Genomic DNA, 21162 nt, shown 5'->3' with positions numbered 1-21162 from the left:
TTTCTTCTTAGCCTCTTTATTTCTTCCTCCCTTATCCTCCCCCCCCCCTTTTTTTCTTTTTAAAGATTTTACTTATTTATTCATAGAGACAGAGAGAGAGGCAGAGACACAGGCAGAGGGAGAAGCAGGCTCCATGCAAGGAGTCTGACATGGGACTCGATCCCGGGTCTCCAGGATCATGCCTTGGGCTGATGGTGGCGCTAAACCGCTGAGCCACCTGGGCTGCCCTCCTCCCCCTTTTTTCATGTGCCATGCCAATTTTAGAATAGTGACTGAGGACCTCGATTTTTCCCCTCATTTTTATAAAGCCTGCATAATAATTTTAACAACTTTTAAAGAACTGTGAAGTAACACTCTAAAAAAGTTAAACAACATATTATAGCTAAATACAGAAGAAGTTAATAGTTTCTCCCTCTTTATTCTCCTGGGGGAACCAGTATTTAATAGCCCGGGTTGGATCCTTCCATATCTTTTATGTTTACGCAGAAATACATATACACATTTTCTTTCAAATCCTTCTTAAAGTGGGATTACATTTTTTGCTTAACTAATGCCCAAAAGGCAAAAGATGCACACATTTTTTATTCCTAGAGATGTTAGCAAATCACTTAAAATAGCGTGCTCTATGAGTGGCTCTTTCTCCTGTATTTGTCATTACTTTAGATTTTTGCCTTCTACTGAGGGGGGGGCACTTGATGGGATGAGGACTGGGTGTTATGCTATATGTTGGCAAATTGAACTCCAATAAAAAGAAATTAAAAAATAAATAAAACAAAATTTTTACCTTCTGATGAGTAAATATTGATAGTTGGGTGTTTTCTTTAATTTGAACAGCAGATGCTTATATTGAGATTGGGATTAAATTGTAGAATTATAGTTTTTCTGATATTAAGGAATGATTGCCATTGTAAAATGAATTTTGCTGTAAGAAAACAACTTCTGTACATATGTTTAGGAAAAAATCCTTTTCTGTGTAGGAGTATCTGATTTTTGGAGTGTAAATTAGTTTGGGACATTTTTCACATGAATAAATAAAACTTAAAAATCAAGTGCCTACCTCCCCCCTATATCCTCCTGTTCATCTTAAGAATGCTATTTCAGGGATAAAGTGGCTTTAAATATTACAGTGGGAAAACATCTGTTAGAGTAGTATTATTTCATATCTCTGATCTATTGTGACCATTTTTTAAAATGGAATATAGAGCATTACCTTTTCCAGTTTTAGACATAGCATAATAAAGTATGGCACTAATTTAATATTGCTCTGTTATTTTTAAAGATCCTCAAGATGAAAATAAAATTGGAATAGATGGTATACAGCAGTTCTGTGATGACCTGGCACTCGATCCAGCCAGCATTAGTGTGTTGATCATTGCGTGGAAGTTCAGAGCAGCAACACAGTGCGAGTTCTCCAAGCAGGAGTTCATGGACGGTATGACAGAGTTAGGGTGAGTATATAATTACCCCTGGAAATTAGATACATTACTATGAGAGTTAACTGTGGAATTGAATTGTGTTATGAATTTTTAAATACCAGTTTTTAAATTTACCTGCCTACAAATATTGGTATAAATAAAAATGGGCTAGTATGCGAGCTCCTTCCCATGTTATACAGTTTCCTGGGTTTGTCAAGATATCTCTGTAGTTTGGCCTATTCCATTTGCATTATACTTTTATCATTTGTCTCTGAGGGAGGTTCATTAGTATTAAAATAAATTACTATGCTTTAATATTTAACATGGATAAGTGAAATGATCAAGCTTTAATTTATTTCTTAATGTGAGGCTGGGAACTTTGAATTTATAAATAAACTCCTAGAATATAAAATCCTGGGAGTTACTAATCACTTTCTGCTCCACTTATACCTTGACCAGCTGATGAGCTAAATGTCTTAAAAAGTTAAAAAGTCGTGGATAGAGATGTACCTATGGCGTCTAGTTGTCCATAGTTAATGAGGATGTGAAAAAGTATTTGGTTTATGGATAGGTAATGGGTTGCTGCCCTTTGTTTTTAGTGAGTGACTAGTAATAATAGCTAACATTTGTTGAACATTCATTTTATTTCAGGAGCTGTGCTAAATAAATAAGTATTTTCACCTATGCAACTTTGTGAGCAAAGTAGTGTTTATACTCATTTTAGAGACGAGGAAAGTGAGGTACAGAGAAATTACAGAATTAGGTAAGATTAGAGCCAGGATTTGAACCCAGGCATTCTGATCCTTGAGCCTGAGGGTCATTGTAATCAGAGTCCAGAAAAGACAGAAAAACCATGTGAGTAATTTGAACAGGGAAAATTTTAAAGATCAAAATGTGTAAAAGAGGTAATAAAAAAGAGGTGTAACAGAAGTGGTAGTTGCAGGAAGCTTCCCTCACCCTTACGGTGGAGGTAAGTGAGCAAGGAAGGAACCTAGGAAAGAAAAATCTCTGCAAGGTTGAGATTCAGGAGCTCAGAGGAGAGGGTGTGTGGCTGCTGCAGGAACACAGTGCCTGTGATGTTTGCTTTGCCTGCCACTCTGGTAGAGGAGAAACTGGCTAGAGGCCACTTGCTGCGGAGCCATGTGAGTTGCCACCATTGGTGAACACTCCCGGGAGCTCCCAGCACACTGAAACCCTTGCTCCGCAGAAAACAAACTAGAATAGGCTAAGTGACTTCTTCCTCTTCCAGCCTTTCATCGCCCTCTGTTGGTAGGACCTAACAGTGAGCCAGGCTGGTAAGAAAAACAAAGCCTCATGATTGGTAGTTGACTGCGGATAGTCCCAAAGTAGGGCAAAGAAGGGTAGGTTTAAAGCTGAGGAGCAATAAATTAATAACTGGCCTAGACACTGTGTTCTGCCTCCCAAGCTAGTCCTATCCAGAACTTGCTGGGATTTTCTGTACTAGGACAGGCTCCATTAGAACTTGCTTGTTTTTCATTTGAAACTGAATTCATATAAAATATAATGAACTTCCAAATCAAAAGTTTACTCTGCAAACTAATGAGCTGGAAGGTGTTTTGAAGAACACAGAAGGGGAATAAAAACAGCAGTGATTAGAAGAAAAATGGAATGACTGGTTTGTGGAATCTATAAAAAAATAGAATATTTCTGCCTTCTGGGTATTATGTGGAAAGTAAGATGGGTACATAGACCCTTTCAAGTCCTTGGAAGTTGAAGGCTTTGCAAATGTAAAAAACGCTTAACACTGATATGATAAGCAGTTGGGAGATGGTAGGGGGCTCAGCTGATATTTATTATTATACTTAGTATAACATCACCTTATTAAAGGGTTGCTTCCTCACCTAAGCAAGGCACTATGTTTTCGCTTAGTTTGGGAGCTAGACATGTAACTTGTTACCAGATAAGGAGTATCTATCACTATTTAAACTAGTGATTGTTATGGTGATTACTGTACATTCTATTTACTGTAGCTGACTTCTACAATTTGGGTGTGTTGATAGTCCAATGAATTACATAATTAAAAGTAATAGCTCATTTCTTTTAAAAATGGTAATTCTGACATTTAATCACTCCAGACCTTTTCTTCCTCCAGCTAACCCCATACTTGTTTATGTAATATAAAAAGATGAAATTTCAACTAACTGATTTTTTTAACAGTTCTATGGAATAAATATAAGCTGTCATAGGAATAAATAAGTCCTTAATTTATAGTGAAAAGGTTTATCTTTTATAAACTTTAATTTTACAATGTAGATGTGACAGCATAGAAAAACTAAAGGCCCAGATACCCAAGATGGAACAGGAATTGAAAGAACCAGGACGATTTAAGGATTTTTACCAGTTTACTTTTAATTTTGCAAAGAATCCAGGACAAAAAGGATTAGGTAAGAATTTTTAAAAATTATATTTGGTGTTTTAGATATATTAAAATACATTGATAGTGTGTCACTTTTGTAATGGAAAGTTTTGTGTTTTGAACATGGAGTCATCATGAAAATACCAGTTACTGAAAAACCATGAGAAACCATGAACTTCTAGTTAATCAGAAAATATTATGCACATTGAATGATAAACTTATCCTGGGTACCATATCTGAACTACTAATCTTTTTTTTAAGAACTACAATACATAAAATAAATACTTGTTAAAATTCCACTGACATACATTATGTACATATATTTACTTGTGTATATTTCTATATTTATTATCTAGAAGATATTGTAGGCTCCTAGGACCATAGTTTTTTCACCACAGATCTATAGAAATAGCATTGTAAGATTTACAAGTCATAGAATGTCAAAGAAATCTATCTTTTTGGTATGATTTTTTGGAAGCTATAAGAAAGAATAAAAGTAATGATTATTATTTATAATCTTATGCAGAAATCCTATCTGTAATCTTCCACTGTTAACAGTTTAGATCAGTCAATTTGTGCTGTATGTAATATTCATACACTTGCTTTAGGGATAGCAGGGGGTGGGGGTTGGAAGTAAAAGCTACAGTGTAATTTACAGTTTACCTAGAGAGATTTGATGATAGCAGGTAATACACAATAGTAAACCTTTGTGAGGGTTTTAGATGAAGAGAGAAATGAGTAAAAGCAGGAATGGTTGGGAAATGCTTCCTGGGCAAGGTGGGATATGAACTAAAGAATATGGTATTTGACTATACAAGGTGCTCAAGAGGATAGAATGAATATCCAAAACTTCAGAAATAAGCCTCGTTTCTTTGTAAAAGAGAGAAAACATTGATGTAATTTTAGTGGAATTGCTTATTTGGAGATTAAGTTGGTGAGACATAGTAAGGCTTGACAATCACAGGTTTCTTTTAAAAACAGGACAGAAAGTTTTAAATTAGAATTTGTGGGCAGTAGGGATGCACTGAAGATTTCGATGGTGATATCTTCATTTAATGTGTGCTTGAAGTGTGCCTGGCAGTGTGCTAAGTGCATAAACTGCTTCATCTCATGTTTAATAGTTTTATGAGTTACTCATTCTTTCATTTAATAAGTCATCACCTGCCATGTGCCAAATACATAGTAATAGAGTGCTAGTCATTTTTCTATCCTGATTTTGCAGATGAGGAAACCTTCTTGCCTACAGGAAGGTTAAATAACTTACCCAACGATGGAAGTGAGTGTGTTTTTGATTTTGAAGATCCGCTAGTTGGAGAGGCTAACAGGGGCCTCTTGCACTAATCCTTTTTATATTTTAAATTAGAGGGGAAAAGGCATTAAGAAAAGGATTATATGAATGGGGATTAGACCGAGAAAGTGGTTGAAATCTAGTGAGGAAGGGATAAATGTACATTTGTATTGAAGATTTGGCCTAAAGAGTGACTGAAAGTGGTTGAATTGATTGAAGATATACAAAATATCTGTAAAGCAAAATTCCAAATAATGAAGCCTCCTTTTCAACTGATTCTTCAGTTTCGATTGGATTTTTCTTCTTGGAGTAAAATTACTCATTTTGTAGGCAAAATAAGCTGGGATGGATGATATGTAGAGTTAGTTTCTCTACTATATCTGTGGCCATCAGTTAGCTGGGCTATTTTTTTCCTAATTTCCTCCTTCCTTTCCACAAATAAAAACTGATTAAAATTTTTGACTATGTATGTGTACATTAAAATTATTTTTGTTGTGTTTAGAAATGTAGTATAATATTTTGATAAGATTAAACAAAATGTTATGAATATAAAATGTTGATTTAAATGGGCTGAATCTATTTCTTTAGTTATATCCCTATCCCTTATTGAAGCACAAAACTAAAAATATTTTGGGGTGAATATATAGTTTTGATATTGAATCTTAGTCCTTATATGTGGTGAAAATAAAGCAAAATTAAAATTTTATTAGATAATTGGATATATTAACATGATAGTAAATTGGAATTTTGGATTATAGAGAAACTTGCAAAAAAAGATTGTACAGGCTTAGATTTAAAAATTTATTTTATTGTCTAATAAATACTGAACTTAATAATTGTAATATAGTTTAATGGGTATAGAGTTTCTGTTTTGCAGGATGAAAAAAAGAGTTCTAGAAATTGGTTGCACAACAGTGTGAATGTACCTAATAATAACTGAACTGTACAATTAAAAATGGTTAAGATGATAAATTTTGTGTATTTAACCACAGTTTTGAAATTGTTTAAAAAAAAAAAAACTTTTCTAAAAAAAAAAAAAAAAACCTTATAGAATGCACATTCCAGAGTGAGCCCTAATGTAAAATATGGGCTTCAGTTAATAATAGTAGTATATTCATATTGGCTCATCAGTTGTAAGAAACATACCACACTAAAGCAAGATGTTAAAAATAGTGGAAACAGAGCAGGGGGGGTGGGGGGGTTGTACATGTGGGGAGGTATACGGGAACTGTCTGTACTTTCTGCTCAATTTTTCTGTAAGGCTAAAACTAAAAAAAAATCTTAATTTAGAAAAGAAAAAAGCATAATAGGAAGACAAATCCTAGTTTCTCCCTTTGTTTTGCATTGGTGTTGGGTGTCAGGAAATGTAATGACTTGCTTAGTTGAAGAACTTAATTAAAAAGAAAACCGTTTTCTTGACAGCCTTTCTAAGGGCTCACAGGGCTCTTAAATTACAGTATTTGGCAGAGAGGAATTAGAAGATCAGAGGAGAGAAGGTGAGGCCCAAAACAAATTGGCAGAGTGACAGTGACAGCACTGTGGTTTATTTATAAATAGCTCTGCTAGTTATAATGAGAGCTAGTGTTTTCCATATTTTCTCATTTTCTATAACCCGATTTCCTTTGACAACAGGATAGGGTGCTTGCACTATCACCGTCTGCTTCAGGCACCTGGCATTTCTGATAGTCTTCTGAGTCTTAAATTTGAAAGGAATTTTTCGTTAAGTTGTCTAACCTGTCCAAAGTAGCATCCATAGCTGGTGCTCATTTAGTTTCTACTTTTGAACATACAGGGATTGAACACACATTGTTGTAGGAAGCTGTCCATTCTTGTCACAGGATACTCCTACTTCTTATCACACACTTCTTCCTTATGAAGTGAACATCTCTGTCTTTGTAACTTCTGCTGCTCTTATTTGTCCACCACCGCAGCACGGAAGAAGTCTAACCATTTAGAGAGTGCTGTCACTTCCCCCTTTCTCCTTTGTTTTCCAGGTCAGCATTCCCATTATTTTAACTATTCTTCATTTGAGAAGACCTTACTCCTATTACTCTCTCCTCCCAGGCACGTTTCCAATTTCTCAGATTCTCTCAAAATAGAGCTCTTAAAGCTGAACATAATTCTCCAGAAGGAGGCTGTTTAATGTAGAACACCAGGAGTCTGTTATTTTTTGTAAGACTGTTCATTCTGTTTGGTCAAAAATTATATTTGTTCTGTAGCAACCATGTCATTTTTAGGACCATGCCAAACTTTGATTAGACTAAAGTTCATAAGTTATTTTCTTGTGAACTGTGGTTCAGCTAGAATCATACCTGTGCAGTGATTTTTTAAATGTTAAGATTATTTAAACATTTATTTTAATATTTAAAAATAATTTTAGAGAGTTATTTTTTTATTTTTTTATTTTTTATTTTTTTAGAGAGTGTTTTTAAAATGCATTTTCACCTGTGTAATCCCATTTGACTCTTGTAACAACCCTTTGAGCTAAGTAAAAAACCTATTATCCTCTTTGTTGTAAAGATGGAAAAATTTGTGATTAGAGAGGCTGACTTACTAAGGTCACATAACTTTTCGAGTTGGGAGAACCTGGGACTCAGTCTCAGATCTTCTGACCCAACAATCTTTGTGTTTTATATATATATTTTATATATTATATATATATATAATTGTGCAAACTAGATGTTTCTAAGTAAATGAAGACATTGTGAATAGGAATATTAATCACCATTCCATCCTCCCTAGTGAGTTGGCAACATTTTGTTTCCCTTAAGGACAGTATTTGAATCCAGTGTCAGTTCATTTCCATGTTCATTCAGCACTCAATTCATCACCTTTTATGAAATCCCACATCGCCCTTGTTAATTTTGTTTGACACTGGGATTGCCTCACATTTTCAATTTTACTATAAGGGCATAAGAATTCATTCTGTAAGTATCTCAGTTTTAGGCAATGTTGTTATTTGCTAGTCTCTTTTTCTCTATATTATCCTTCTACTTATTCTAACTGTTGTTGCCACTTGTTACCTTATTGTTGAATTTTGTCTCTTTTCCAATACTGCTTCAGAATGTATAATAATTTTTAAAATTGTTAATAATAACAATGATAGTAAGGACTCATATTATTTACCGGCCATTGTTCTAAATGTTCTATGTCTATTAACTTGTTTAATCTTTACAGCAACCATGTGAGAATAGGTACTGTTATCTTTATTTTATTTATTTAGTATTTTTTTTTATTGGAGTTAGATTTGCCAACATATAGTGTAACACCCAGTGCTCATCCCGTCAAGTGCCCCCCCTCAGTGCCCGTCACCCAGTCACCCCATCCCCCCGCCCACCTCCCTTTCCCCACTACCCCTTGTTCATTTCCCAGAGTTAGGTGTTTCTCATGTTCTGTCTCCCTCTCTGATATTTTGTTATTGTTATTTTAAATTGAATTATAGAGAGGTGAACTCACTTACCCAAGTTTCCTTAACTAGTGGTAGAATTGGAATTTAAGAGTCCAACCTTTTGAACGACTTCTCTCTAGCTAGACTCTTCTCTTTGTCACTCAGACATTTCTTTCTAAAGGGCAATTTTTCCTATGTTTGTGGTAATTGACATTCTATCCCTATACAATCTTAGGCATTTCAACCTTTTTTTAAAAGAATTTATTTATTTATTTATTTATTTATTTATTTATTTATTTATTTATTTCAGAGAGAGAACATGCATGGGCATATGAGTGATTGGAGTGGTGAGAGGGGTGGACAGAGAGGTGCAGAGGTAGAGAATCTCAAGCAGACTTCTTGTTGAGTGCAGAGCCTGAGGTGAGGCTCAATTTCAGGACCCTGAGATTATGACCTGAACCAAAACCAAGAGTCTGATCTGTAACAAGCAGAGTCACCCAGGTGCCCCTGCATTTCAACTCTTAATTATAACTTAGTAAGTCTTTTTGACTATTCCTCTTTCATTCAAAAATATTTATTGACTCCTTACTCTGTGAGCATGAAGTCAGTAGCATCTTAAGTCTGTCTGGGTGAGTTTGCAACGGTTTTCTTCACAAATATTAATTTTTGAGCCTTGAGGAATAAGTATGTTTTCAAGGCCAAAAAAAAGAAAAAAAAAAGAAGAAGAAGAAGAAGCCATCTCTAAGGTGTAAAGATTAGTAAGTTCAATTGCTCAGAGGTGAGAGACATAGCACCTTTGAGGAACTGTAAGTTAATTTAACCAGAAGTGTAGATTTTATCAGAAGGCAGTAGGAAGATCATTGCAGAACAAAATAAATTTTTTTTGAGATTTTATTTGATAGAGAGTGAGTGAGCACAAGCAAGGTAAGTGGTAGAGGGAGAAGGAGACTTCCTTTAGAGCAGGGAGCCCAGTGTGGGGCTCCATTCTGGGATTCTGGAATCATGATCTGAGCTGAAGGCAAATGTATAACTGACTGAGCCACCCAGGTGCCCCTAAAAAAGTTTCTTTTTAATAGACTTTATTTTTTGAGCTGTTTTAGGTTTACAGCAAAATTGAGTAGAAGGTACAGACAGATTTTCCTTGTACCCTCTGCTTCTACACATACATAGCTCCTTCCATTATCAACATCTCTCACCAGAGTGGTACATTTTGTACTGTTGTACCTATATTGATACATCATTATCACCCAAAGTTTAAGTTTACATTAGGGTTCACTCTTGGTGTTGTATATCCTGTGGGTTTGAGCAAATGTAATAATGACATGTATCCATCATTATAGCATTATACAGAGAATTTTCAGTGCCCTAAAAGTCCTCTGCTTTGCCTATTAATCCTTTCCTCCCTCCTAACCCCTGGCTAACTGCTGATCCTTTTACTGTCCATAGTTTTCCTTTTCCAGAATTAGCCTTTTCAGACTGGTTTTCTTTCACTTGGTAGTATTAATATGCATTTGTTTTCCTGCATGTCTTTTCATGGCTTCATAGCTCATTTTACCACTGAATATTCCTTCATCTGGATGTACCACAGTTCATATAATCTCTTTACTTACTAAAGGGCATCTTGGTTGCTTCTAAATTTTAGCAATTATGGATAAAGCTGCTGTAAATATTCATGTGCAGGTTTTTGTGTGGATGTAAGTTTTGAGTTCATTTGGGTAAATACCAAGGAATGTGATTGCTGAATCATATGGTAAGAGTATGTTTAGTTTTGTAAGAAACTGCCAAACTGTCTTCCAAAGTAGATATACTATTTTGCATTCCCACCAGCAGTGAATGAGAGTTCCTGTTGCTTCACATCCTCGCCAGCATTTGGTGTTGTCAGTGTTTTGGATTTTGGCCATTTCAAAAGGTGTGTAGTGGAATCTCATTGTTTTAATCATTGAAGAATTTTAACATGAAGTGACACCAAATTTATAAATGCCTGAAAGGTCCATAAGAAAGCATTGTGGTTCTTAAAAAGGCGTGGAGTCAGAACTAGAGGAAGAGTGATTGGTTATGAAGCTGTTGCAGTGATTTAGCTAGACATGAAGAGGACTCTAGCATTGGTCCTGACAGTAGGGATGGAGAGAGATTTAAAGGTACTTAGAAGCCAAAATGAAAGCACTTCGACTGAAAGTGTGTGATGAGGGAGAAAGGAGTTTCTCTATCAATTCTGAACGCCTTTAGGGGACATTTGGAAATGTATGGGGGTGTTTTTTTGATTGTCATAATGACTAAGGGTTTCTTCTGGTATTAGATGGGTGCTAAATGTCCTGCCGTGCATAGGTGGCATTCTTCACAACGCACAATGGTGTTTCATTGAGAAACACTGTAGGATGAGGACATTGAGAGAAGGAATGCGAGTCTGTAGAGAAAGATAATGAGTTCAGTTTGAGTTCTGTTGAATTGGAGCTGTTTATGGATACCCAGTTGAAGTTGTCCTTAGGCAATTAGATACATGAATTTAGAACATAGAGATAAAGGATTCAGATTTAGGAGTTGTTGAAGACAGTTGAGCGTATGATGTGAAAAAAGGTAAGGGTTTGAAAAAATCTGCGGGGAGTAGAAATGGTTATTGCTGACATACAGTATCACAGAATACCAACATCAAATGGATGAATGGAGGAAGGGGAGCCAGTTAGAAAACCAGAGACAACAGAGGAAAATAATAGAGTGTTATCAATTAAAGCTGAAAGAAGTGACAGTTCCATCTAGGAGGTGTATTCAGTTTTGTCCAAGATGGCAGAGAGCCAGGTAAATTAAGGACATCAAAGTATTCATTTGGCAACCAAAATTAAGGACATAAAAAGTATTTATTTGGCAGAGATTACTTTCAGTAGAGTGACAGAGGTACACGCTAGTTTATAAAATTAAAAGAGTGTGTGGGAGGTGAGGAAATGGGGCAATACATGTAGGTTACAAAAAAATTCTCTTCTTTTACAACCTAAACCTTCAACCATCATACACATATACTTCCACCCTTGTCAGATTCTTTTAGTGTATCAGCTGACAAATGGGCATTTATAGGTGTCTCCTGGTTTGTAGTTATTTGAATATCTCTGTTGTTTCTTATTTTGTGAAAATTAATTGAAAAGGAAGAAAATGCTAGCACTAGTAATAAGCTTATTCTCATAAATTTAATACACTTAAAATGAAGAAGGAAGTCAGTAAGCATGCTAATAACAGCCACTGTCCTGTGCTGAGCCAGACAATTAATATGTTTAGTTGGTAAAGAACAAAATTAACCTGGAAGGAATATTAGCTATAGAGCCTTCAGGATCACAAGCTTAAGAAGATATTATGTTAGAAGTTGGTGTCATATTTCTAGTTTTCTTAAAATCTGGGGATCTGAATTTGACTTTTAGACTTGCTTTCAGGAGCATATTATGTATGAAAGTAGAAGACTCCGTGTACTGTTTCAAGATTATCTGTGAAGGGAAAGAGAAAGAGGGTAGCTAGTTAAGGGGATAAGAGATCCAAGAAAGTTTTTTTTTTAAGATAAGTGCTGTAACCTGAGCATATTCCTTCATGAAAGGGCAAAAGCCGGAAGACAGTGCAGAGTTGAAGATGTAGGGAGAGAGGAAAACTAATTAGTAGACAAGATTCCTTGAAGAGGCAGGATGGTATTGAATTGAGAACAGTGGTGTTAGGCTTATCTTTGCATAGGAGAAAAAAGTGACATCTTTTCCACTGAGTTTGAAGGAAGACATAATGATGGATTTGAAGGTAAGTAGTGCATTTGCACATGGAATGTAGGAAGTTCATTCATTCATCAGTTTGTGAATGCGTACTGCGTTTGCTAGTTTGGGGACATGCAGTTCCTATCCTTGAAGAGGTGAAGGTCCAGTGAAGAAGGGGGATTTTCTGCCTTATGGCCTGTATATTATTCTTTGAGGTACAATGTGAGTCTTTTTGGAGTCTTTCCTAGTCTGAGGATTCTTCAGGTTATCAGGAGTGGTTTGGAGATTGTATCTAAAAGGACTTTTAAGTTACTTGGGATACAATTTTTCCTAACCTGGAGATGGATATTTACTCATAAAAGCTTGGTACTTTCTTAACTAGTTTAGTTCCTTGAAAGAGATCATAGTTCTTTCTTTCTGTCATGACAGGTATTGTACTCTGTCACGTAGCAATATGGCTTCACTCTGCTCCAAACCCAGTTAAATAGCCCTTTTACATCATCATCACACTTTTCCAAAAGCAAATCTTAGTTGATGAATATTAATTTTTAAATCAGTATTCCTAGTAACTCTGAAATTGGGATCATTCTTTGTGGAATGCAGTCCTTTGCATTACAATCTACCTTTGCATTACATTGGTGGTTCTCAACCAGGGCCTGTTTTGCCTCCCCAGGGTAGCTTTGGCAACGTCTGGAGACAATTTTGTTTTTCACCACTGGGGGTAGCATGGAGTTGTGGATAGAGGCCAGGGATGCTGCTAATGTCATAAAATACAGGACAGTCTTCCACAAGGAGAAATTATTTGGCTCCAAAGTCAAAAGTGCTGAGGTTGAGAAATGCTGATGTAAATTAACATTTTAATACTGATCATCTACTCAAGTATCCTTCTCTACATTATCTAACGTAGGCTTCAGAAACCCCCTGTGAGGTAAGTGTATTCTTCTTGCCCTGAAGGTGAGGCAGGCAGGATACAAACATTGGTCTTACCTGTACACGAAAATTTTACGACACAAGTAGTCAAAAAGTTTTTAATTTAATTTTTTTAGGGCTATCTTTGGTCTTACCTGGTTTTTTTTTTGCAGGGATAAATATTCATGGAATTTGAAATACATAATTTATTTTTAATATTACAGATCTAGAAATGGCCATTGCCTACTGGAATTTAGTGCTTAATGGAAGATTTAAATTCTTAGACTTATGGAATAAATTTTTGTTGGTAAGTTCATGTTTTCTGCAGCTCTATCTTTTCTCTACATTTTTTTTTTTTTTCTTCTCTACATTTTTACTTTGAAGATAAATTAACATTTTTTAAAGCATGACTAACTCATCTTAGAGTATGTAGTGGACATAAGACGAGAAATTTGATTACTAGATTTCATTACGCAAGTTGTTTTGCATTCTTGGGTTTAGTATCATTTGGGCTGATGTGTTGAAACTCTTTTTAGTGATTTGAATGTTTTTTGCTTGTTTTTTTTAAAAAATAGGAACATCATAAACGATCAATACCAAAAGATACTTGGAATCTTCTTTTAGACTTCAGTACAATGATTGCAGATGACATGTCTAATTATGATGAAGAAGGTAATGAAAGTTTTTGTCTTACCAATTGTGTTTTTGTTTTTACTTCTTTCATACGCTCTTGAACTTCTTGTCTACCTCTGCTTTTCTTGGAGTTGGATTTCTGTCTTCTGACCTTTTATTTGTGCTCTTCTGATGTATAAAATGCCTTCATCCTCTTTACCAGTCTATATTATTTTTTTCTCTAAATACCAACGCAGTGAATGAATCTTGTCTTCCAAAAAGGCATGAATGATAGTTTTTTTTTTTTTTTTTTAAGATTTTATTTATTTATTCATGAGAGAGAGAGGCAGAAACACAGGCAGAGGGAGAAGCAGGCTCCATGCAGGGAGCCCGACATGAGACTTGATCCCCAGTCTCCAGGATCACACCCTGGGCTGAAGGCGGTGCTACACCACTGAGCCACTGGGGCTGCCCTGAATAATAGTTTTTATCCATGTTTTAGATTTTCAGTTTACTCATTACTCTTTTTAATGTACTTTGTATTTTTTACTGTTATATCTGTTTGTCTTGTCTATGAACTTGATTGTAAACTCAAGTTTAGTGACTGTCAAGTTTGAAATGTACTTCAGCTGCCTACTGATCAGTAAATGATCACCAATTGAATTCTTTTCTGATATTTTTTCATGTATGTAAAAAAATATTACCATCCACCAGGACCTGTGCTTTTATTTTTTTTAAAATTGGCAGTGATTTACATTGATTTACTCACACATCCTTACCTAGCCCCGCTGGAGAATTAGCAGGATGCATTTTTGAGATTGTTGAATAGAGAGGTACTCTTTGAAAAATCTCCAGTGACCTTGGCCTCCTTAAAAGTGTCCTGGAACTGTTTAACCAGAGATATTATTTTTTTCCCTCTGTTTTCATTATGATGTACAGTCTTCACTAACAAGTGAGAAATCTTTAATCCTGTATATGATTGATGATAATTGTGCTTTCTGTTAGGTCTTATACAAAACTGGAGAACTTCCTAATTTGGAAGTTGGCATGTGGATGTGTAGAGGCATGCATATATGCAATTTAAAATCATTTAGTAATTTATTATCATGAAATAGGATTTGATACTTGCTGTTGATTTCTCCTGTTAAGTTTGCCACAGAATGCCTAGAAACTTTTTTCCTCCTACATAACTATGCTGTCAGTGCTGGCCATGTGCCCTTACAGCATGGCTATTTATTAGGCTACCTACCGGTTCAGTGGCCTTCGTGAAAAAAAAAAACCATGATATTATTGATTGATTACCAGAAGAGTTGTTATTTTTATTCAGAGGATAATCAAGTTTTGGAATAATAGAGCAAGGACAATACAAAGCATATTTTAGGTAGAAACTCTAAAAAGCTAGAATTTTAAAAGTCTTATCAGTGGGAATATTTATAATGATATACTTTAACTGTTATGGGGAAGGTATTTTAAAAAGTGAAGGCTTTTCTTTATAATGTCAGGTTTATTTCTGCTTTTCTTCGCTTCCTTGTTCCCATACTTTTTTTTTTTCCCCTAGGAGCATGGCCTGTTCTTATTGATGACTTTGTGGAATTTGCACGCCCTCAAATTGCTGGGACAAAAAGTACAACAGTGTAGCACTAAAGGAACCTTCTAGAATGTACATAGTCTGTACAATAAATACAACGGAAAATTGCACAGTCAATTTCTGCTGGCTGGACTGAACTGAAGATCAATCCTCACAATTCAGACTGAGGGTTGTGTCAAAACTTTAAGGATACATCTTGGACCATATCGTATTTCATTCTTCTAATGGTGGTTTGGGCTTGTCTTCTAGTCTGGGCCGCTCTAAACATTTATAATTCCAACATTGTGGATTTCATCTTATATCTGTGGACCATCCTAGTTTATTCTCCCATAAGTCGTAGAAGCTTTATGGTGATTATTTTGAGGTTTCCATTCTTGCATAAAGCACAATGCTGTCTTCATCAGAAAACAGTTTGGCATAAGAATTAAACATATGAACATCACAAACAATTTATAAAAACTTCTTAAATATATGCTTTGGGCTAGTTGCAAAGACTATGCTGATAGCACTTCCAATGAGAGTGATATATTTAAAGTGTACCGGATCTGGAATGGTGTTTTGGTTTGGGGGATTTTTTTTTTTCCTGGCAAATCACATGTATTGTTGATGTGAGTAGAGTAACTGATGTCAAAATAACCAACGTGAAAATTTTTTAGGATAACTTGGTGTGCCTACCTGAAAAATATATTGTGTTTCAGACCCTCGATTTCAAAAGGTTCCACAGAACTAGTCTGCACTTATCTTACCCATGTTTATATATAGTTGTCTTACAGGGAGCTTTTATTTAGAAAATGCATAATGTTAGATTCTACTCCTATCTACATTATGCACTACATAATTGGATTTCATTATGATTTTCAAATGCTTATATGCCTGTCGAATAAGTTAAACTATTTAATTTGTTTTGAATGTTTTAGACTGCTACACAATACAATATTCTAAATTTAGGCATGAGGGTTTATTTTTGTTTTGTTTTTTGTTTTTGTCAGCACACTATGGAACACAAATGAAATTCTCTTAATTTATAAGAAGATAGTAGGAATTAAATTTTGAAAATGGTCATGATGAGCCATGAAGTTCAATCCTTATAGGTACTGCATTCATACAAATAGTCCATTTTTGATGACTTCTTATTTTGTTGAAATTGCTTTAACTGCTAATCACTGTGGTTGCCAAATACTTCAGGAGCAAAAATTTTCAAGCAAGCATGTACTTGATGCAAAATACCAATCTGGCTTTTATTTTTGTAAATTATTTAGTTTCTTCACCTTGTTTGTTTCGTTTAAATTAGCTCAGTTTTCACATCAAAGCAGAATTCTATCTTGTATGTATTTTTTTCATTACAAGACCCATGAACTGCTTTCATGCTGAAAATGCCTCATTTCTCTTTAAACTTCCTGACACGTGAAGAGTTTACTGCTTTCTTAAACATTTCTGTAAGGCAAGTAAAAAAAAAAATGTAAAATTTCATACATTGGATGACTTTGGTGTTTAGCAGGACAAGATTTTGCTTTGTATATGCAAGCAACTCTCTAAGGTCCTGTGTTAAAATTATCAAAGGAGTGTACTTCAGAATAGTAGTATGTTTTATGTAGATGTGGAAATGATTTTAAGAAACAATGACATCTTATAACTACTTTTTATTTACGTAATTTCTGAAATTGAGCCTACCCCATAGATACTATATTAATATTCCAATCATAACTTTAACTCAAGAATATAATTCTACCAAAAGAATATTTTGAAAATTTCTATTCAGGTTACTGGAATTGGTTATTTTAAAAAAGAAAAAGAAAAGAATCCTGCTGCTTTCAGTATTTCCTGATTTCATATTTGTAAATATAAAGAGGAACTTCAATTATGAAAAATTTAAAAAGATATATATATATGTACTATTTTGTTTTTTGTCTTGAAGATTTTGAGTTATGGTATTGTTTTCGGATTGATTAATTCGAGTATGCTGTGTTTTAAAATGAGATCCCATTAGCTTTTTTTTTTTGTTTTTTTTGTTTTTTTCAATATAAATGGTTTTTCTTAGAAGTCTGATATTGGTTCATGGCTTAGTGCCTTTGGGTTTACAGACTTTTCCTTTTAAATGCAAGACCTTTTTCAACAAAATAGTGTTTGTCATCATTTTGGTACTAAACATTTATAATTACTGTGTAATTATAAACAAAAAATACATAAAGCTTTGAATATAATTATGTAGCATAAAAGTTAAGGTTGTTCACTCTATGACGGCATCTTAGAATTAAACAATACTATTACTAGGGCTGAAAAGAGAAGACTGGTTTAATGTGGTGTGATTATTTTGAGGATAAATGTCTGGTTACAGGGAATATTTTATACTAAAAAAATACGCATATGGCCATGTATGTGTGTGAGTGTGTCTGTGAGATTGACAGGTTGGAAGAGACATACATGTTCACACACACACACACACACACACGCACACACACACACAACTTGAAATGCTTTAATTCATTAGTGTTTCAGTCTTCATTTTGGTCAACTCCCCAGGCTGATTCTTTGTTTTAAATTGAACCACAGGTACAATTTTCTTTTTGCCAAATGTCAATACAGGTACACATTTTAAAATGTAATGCTTTTTAATAGTAAAGTGTATAAAATTAGAAGTGCCCACATATAAAAAGACTTGAGATCAAGATTCTCTTTAGTGACTATCATCTGCATATCTCTGTAAGTTCAATTGTGCTTCTTACAATCCCTGTCATATTACCAACAGAGGCAATAAAAGCTTCAGTGAAATTGCCATGACTAAATCATTTCACATATTATTTCAGTGTAATATTTTCAAAGACTAAAATATACCTTAAACTTTTCCAGGAAGAATAATTATTCATGGAAAGAGCATTGTAATGGCAAGTTTTGGGAAGAAAAGACATGCCAAGTCTTGTTTACTACGTTTTTAAAATGTTTACAACTATACTGGGCTGCTTTATTTAATTAACAGTACTGTAGTTGTGTAATATGGCATTATAAGTGTGTGTTCTTCATTAGACTTTTAAAAAGTTTTAATGAGCGAAAGTAAAATAACATGGGAAATTTTTTATATAATACCCTTACTGGGGAATTTTATTTAAGCAAGGTTATACTATTTTTTTTTCCTCAGAAAGATTTAAGCGAATGAAGTGTTCATCTATTTTTTATTTGATGATAATCAAGGAATTTGAGTAGTTGTAGCTAGTTTAATGTGCACTTTGCTTAGATTTTTAAAAACATGTTAAGACTACGTATTGTAAAACTTCTGTAATTTTACATATGAATGGCAGAAGAAAGTTACACCTAATGAAAGAATTTTGGAATGAAAAAGGAAAGTGGTGCTGGGGAAATATATTAGAGTTCACAAAGTATGCCTTTGTAAACCTGAGTCAACTTTTAGCAAGAATTAATTTATATAGTTCTAAATGTTAAGTTGTATATTTAATAGAAAATAATTATTTGGCACCTCAGCAGTTTTCTTTAAATGTTACTTTATAATACTTTTAACAATATGATTTATATTGAATACATAGATGTTTTGATAAAATTTTATCAAATTTGATTATGTAATGATAAAATGTTTTTAAAATGTGAACTATTTAACTAATATCTTAAAACTGAGGACACAATACCTGAATTGTGATTTCTACATAATGTGATAATTAGGGTTCAAATTATGGCTCATCATTTAATTGATTATAAACGAGTATATTTTAAACTATTTACTTGCCTCCATTTTTACAGTCATATAGCAATAATTTCTACTTTTATTTTATAGAAATGTGGTGAAGTTATATATCATGATATCTTTACCTTTGATTTCTGAGGGGAAGGGGTCTATATTTTGTAGTTAATATAAACTTGAAAATTCTTAATAGTGCAAATCCCCTTTTCCAGGTTTATCCATCCTTATTTGTGGCCATTTTGGTTGAATATTTGCTTGATTTGTATCTGTTTCTGGAGGCAGGTAGTGCTGGTTTTTTTAAAAAATCATAATACAGATACATAAATGATTTTACCAGAGTATTCTTGCCATCTTATTTTCTTTTACTGCCTTCTGGGTAATTGGCATTTCCTGCTGACCAACTTACTCATTTAACCACTTTCCACTAGGCTCAATGTTCTGTGTTAATGTGGCTTTTGGCTTTTCTTTGGTTGATCTTTCTTTAAAATGTGACATAAATAAGGAAATTATGATAAAAGGTACACAACATTTGTAGTTGATGGAATTCCTAAAAAATAATGTCTTTTTTTTTTTTTTTAATTTTTTATTTATGATAGTCACAGAGAGAGAGAGAGAGAGAGAGGCAGAGACACAGGCAGAGGGAGAAGCAGGCTCCATGCACCGGGAGCCTGATGTGGGATTCGATCCCGGGTCTCCAGGATCGCGCCCTGGGCCAAAGGCAGGCGCCAAACCGCTGCGCCACCCAGGGATCCCAAAAATAATGTCTTTATGGAGTTTTAAAGATATTATTTTGGGAATTATTTTATAATTATCCATTTTAAAAACTGAGATCCCCAAAAGTATATTTTTAAATTAAGTATATCCAGATTTTTCTTATGAGTATTGCTTAAATATTTTCAGTTTAATTTTTTTGTATTCGTGCTGTGCTGAAATGTGACTTGAAATGTAGAACGTTGGTTTTTAAGCCGTACATTGAAGCTGCTATATTCCATGAGGTTGAGTCCCAGCAAGCAGGAGTGCCTCTTCCTCCACTTTATCCATAGCTTTCTACTTATCTCTTGTAGGTTAATGGCATTTCATATGAACTGTGGTTTGGGGAAAAATGTTTGGTTAAGAGAATTTTTTCCCTTAAATGTCTGGCTTAGAACATTACTACTTTGGCAGACTTTCCAGTGGAATGGTAAGAGATGGAGTGTAGATTAGAATTAAAACAGGTCTTATCATAGAAGACAGCAGTGCATTGAAAGAAGAATCCATCAAATAATTTTAAAGCAAAGAGGAATTTTGAGCCAAAATAGTGAAAGCAAAGCTTAATTTGAAGCAAGTTTGAAACTTGCCAAAGGCAGTATGTGACTGGCTTAATGATGACACAAAACAAAAAAGGATATTTAGAATGGATATATTTAGCATATTCAATATAAATATTTACTTAAAATTAGTTCAAGTTATGAAATATTCTAAGAAAACTTTGTATTTAATGGAAATCTGAGGCTATACCAAACAAGATTTTTACAAAAAGGAATAGTGTAGGGCATATGTTCAGGGGAAAAATGGCTAAGACCATGATTTGTCTTATAGATAACATGACACATAGCTAAAAAAAATAATACTTGATCAGTAAGATTTAGAGATGTATGTACTTGGAATCCTTTAAAAATAGCATATTTAGATTTTGAGCAAATGCTGATAATATTCTTAATTCTGATAGTATGTTAGAACTCATTCTACTGAAATTATGAAATTATGAAATGAATAGGCTGTCCGCCAGAGCTCTAAAATAGTCATTCCTAAGACTTTGGTGTAATGGCACCTAAAAAAATAGCTTTAATGAGATATAATTTACACATGATAAAATTCACCCATTGTAAACATACAACTCAATGATTTTCGTAAATTTATAGAATTGTGCAACCATTATCATAATCCAGTTTTAGAATGCTTCCATCAGCCCATTAAAGTTCCCCTCATGGTCCTTTGTGGTTAGTTCCCTCTCCTACCTCTTGCCCAGGCAGCTACTTTTATCTGTTTCATAAATTTTCCCCATCTAGAAATTACACATAAATGGAATCAAACAATTTGAATGAAGTCTTTTGTATCTAGCTTCTTGGGCATGTTTTTGAGGTTCACTCATGTTGTAACCTATGCCTGTACTTCGTTCATTGGATTGCAATATAATAT

General features: G+C 34.3%; 1 protein-coding gene across 11 annotated transcripts in view; it reads left to right on the top strand.

Moving 5' to 3' along the window:
- DCUN1D1 (defective in cullin neddylation 1 domain containing 1) overlaps positions 1 to 18065 on the top strand; it is a 34912-nt gene extending 16847 nt beyond the window's left edge. For 6 of the 11 annotated variants that reach the window (XM_072807571.1, XM_072807569.1, XM_072807572.1 and 3 more), the window contains 5 exons: positions 1280 to 1448; positions 3690 to 3820; positions 13321 to 13403; positions 13672 to 13768; positions 15267 to 18065. In XM_072807571.1, coding sequence (XP_072663672.1) covers positions 1280 to 1448; positions 3690 to 3820; positions 13321 to 13403; positions 13672 to 13768; positions 15267 to 15346 — 560 coding nt within the window. In that variant the 3' untranslated portion in view covers positions 15347 to 18065. Of the gene's footprint in view, positions 1 to 1279; positions 1449 to 3689; positions 3821 to 10295; positions 10378 to 12860; positions 13116 to 13269; positions 13404 to 13671; positions 13769 to 15266 lie in introns of those variants that run through there. The other 5 variants (XR_012021790.1, XR_012021789.1, XR_012021788.1 and 2 more) reach the window with 5 other exon arrangements.
- Positions 18066 to 21162: the final 3097 nt, after the last annotated feature.

Source organism: Canis lupus, chromosome 31 (assembly GCF_048164855.1).
Source record: "Canis lupus baileyi chromosome 31, mCanLup2.hap1, whole genome shotgun sequence".
Lineage (NCBI taxonomy): Eukaryota > Metazoa > Chordata > Mammalia > Carnivora > Canidae > Canis > Canis lupus.
Note: the sequence above shows the minus strand (reverse complement) of the source record. Positions and strands in the feature narration are given on the sequence as shown.